The following is a 2,215-nucleotide window of genomic DNA, read 5'->3' as shown; positions in this document are numbered from 1 at the left end:
GGGTGTGTGACGGGTATGGCTGTGGAATGGGGTTTGGCTGAGGAAAAATTCAGTCAAAATATTTTTTTTTCTTTAACCCGATTCCAGCAGATTGACGAATCTATGGCGAGTAAAAAAAAAATGACGTAAAATAGCTCACATGCACAGAAAGGAAAATTTTAAATCGCATCAGATGACCCCTTTAAACGTGATCTACAAATTAAATACCAATCACGAACTTTAAATAAAAATTGTTCTTTTCATTTTTTATTCATTTGTAGTTCTAGTTGGTGTCTTTTTTTTTTTTTTTTTTTGGACTAATCAGGTAATTTAAGTCCATTAACTATCACTCTGACTCTCTTGCCAGTGCACTGACTACTGATCTAGGGAGCTGATTGAGACGCACCCAAAGATTTAGTTTGCATTTATTTTTCTCTCTGATAATTATTCTCATCAACAGGGCAAAGTGTCCAAACACACAGAAAAACACCTGGTGAAGCAACTGACATCCACGATTAAAAAGATGTTGTTTATTAAAGTAGAGAGTGAAGAAATGAAGATTGAAGAAACAATCAGAGTGAAACGGGAAGATACCGAGGAACAAACAGGTTGGTTTTCATTCTCAATGCTAAACTCAGTCATTTGATCCTTATTAAAATATCCAGCTCTACAGAAATTAAGGATATTTTAGAAGAATGTCAATGGTTATTAAAGTGGTTTTATTTGACATGGAGCGGGTCGCCTCATGTGGACAGATATGTTGAGATCACATGACCAGATAAACTGCTGTCTACATTTGCTCTTCATTTAAAGGGCTTTGATGAGCAAGTAAAACAACCAGCAGGCACTAATTTTATAACTGATGATTTCAGTTGAATGTTTGTGAGTCAGATGGTTCACTAAAAATCACGAAATCATCTGTTGTGACTTTCGCATTTTTTCTAAAGCCCAGTTGTAAATGTAGCATCAGAAGTCGATCTAGTATCTATCGATCTAGTCGATCTAGAAGAAAACTAGAAACTCGTAGCAGCAACACGTACATACTTCATCACAGATGCAATAAATGCCAGACGTTGCAGACAATTTCATAAAGCAACAAACGTTTTTCATTCAGTATTTATGCACTGCTTAATATAGTGCATAAAGTTCAATGCAAGTATGTTCTATTTAAATACCAATAAAGTGGGCTCTATATTTTTTAAGTTTTATTTAATGAACATGAAACAATATAACATTACGATTATATGAAAGGAGCTTTTACTGTAATAAAAACACAGATTTCATCATGTAATTCAATTTTACTTTCCCTGCAGCACAGCATCTAATATAAATGAGTTTCCTGCTTGTGCAGAAGATGTAATTCACAGTTAAAAATAGAAAATGATTATACATAAAATAACAGTGCAATCAGGTCGGACGTAGCACAGTGCTCATTCAGTAAATGCACAGCTAAACAGATGAGTTTTGAGTCTAGATTTAAATGTGGCTAATGATTTAGCACATCTGGGCCCGTATTCTTAAAGATTGTAAGAATTCTCTCAGAGAGCTCTTAATTTAGCTTAAAAGTGATTTAGGACCAATCTGAGAGCAACTCTGAGCGAGGAAAAGACAAAAACTTTCATCTTAGTGAGGAGGCGGGGCTGACCCCGTTGCTAGCTATGACACAGTCTTTTGAAGACTGTGATTGGTTGGTTGTCCAAGAAGGAAATAAAAGAGCGCTTTTAAGAGTAGGGTCTATTAAAAGCATTCACTTTGAAATTACAGGCGTAATTTTTCCTGTTTTACCATACTCACTCTCTCTCTCTCTCAGACACGCACACACACACATAATATATGTATATACAGGTACATCTCAAAAAATTAGAATATCATGAAAAAGGTAGTCCTGCTGGAAAATGAAATCAGCATCTCCATAAAGCTTGTCAGCCGAAGGAAGCATGAAGTGCTCTAAAATTTCGAAGACGCTTCTGACATTTGTTGCCCATGTCGAGGATTCGTCTGTGCATAGTGGCTCTTGATGCGCTGATGCCAGCCTCAAATTAAAAGGGCTAATTTTAAATTTAAAATCTAATTTTTTTAATTTAAAATTTAAATTAATTTATGGGCTAATATTCATTTTTGGGTGAACTAACCCTTTAAGCCTCTTAAAAGTCTTCATCCGTACTCCTAACAATTTTGGATAATTTTTTAAAAATAATCTTAACCTTTTAAGGGTTAAGATGCTTTCTGAATTACT

At 34.9% G+C, this 2,215-nt stretch overlaps 1 protein-coding gene across 1 annotated transcript in view; it reads left to right on the top strand.

Moving 5' to 3' along the window:
* LOC107730198 (gastrula zinc finger protein XlCGF8.2DB-like) overlaps positions 1-2,215 on the top strand; it is a 9,366-nt gene that overhangs the window by 2,875 nt on the left and 4,276 nt on the right. The window contains exon 2 of the mRNA XM_016540954.1: positions 440-587. Within this exon, the coding sequence (XP_016396440.1) occupies positions 503-587 (85 nt within the window). The 5' untranslated portion in view covers positions 440-502. The remainder of the gene's footprint in view (positions 1-439; positions 588-2,215) is intronic.

This window comes from Sinocyclocheilus rhinocerous, unplaced genomic scaffold, assembly GCF_001515625.1.
Source record: "Sinocyclocheilus rhinocerous isolate Xijiao unplaced genomic scaffold, SAMN03320098_v1.1 scaffold2233, whole genome shotgun sequence".
NCBI classification, from domain to species: Eukaryota; Metazoa; Chordata; class Actinopteri; order Cypriniformes; family Cyprinidae; genus Sinocyclocheilus; species Sinocyclocheilus rhinocerous.
Note: the sequence above shows the minus strand (reverse complement) of the source record. Positions and strands in the feature narration are given on the sequence as shown.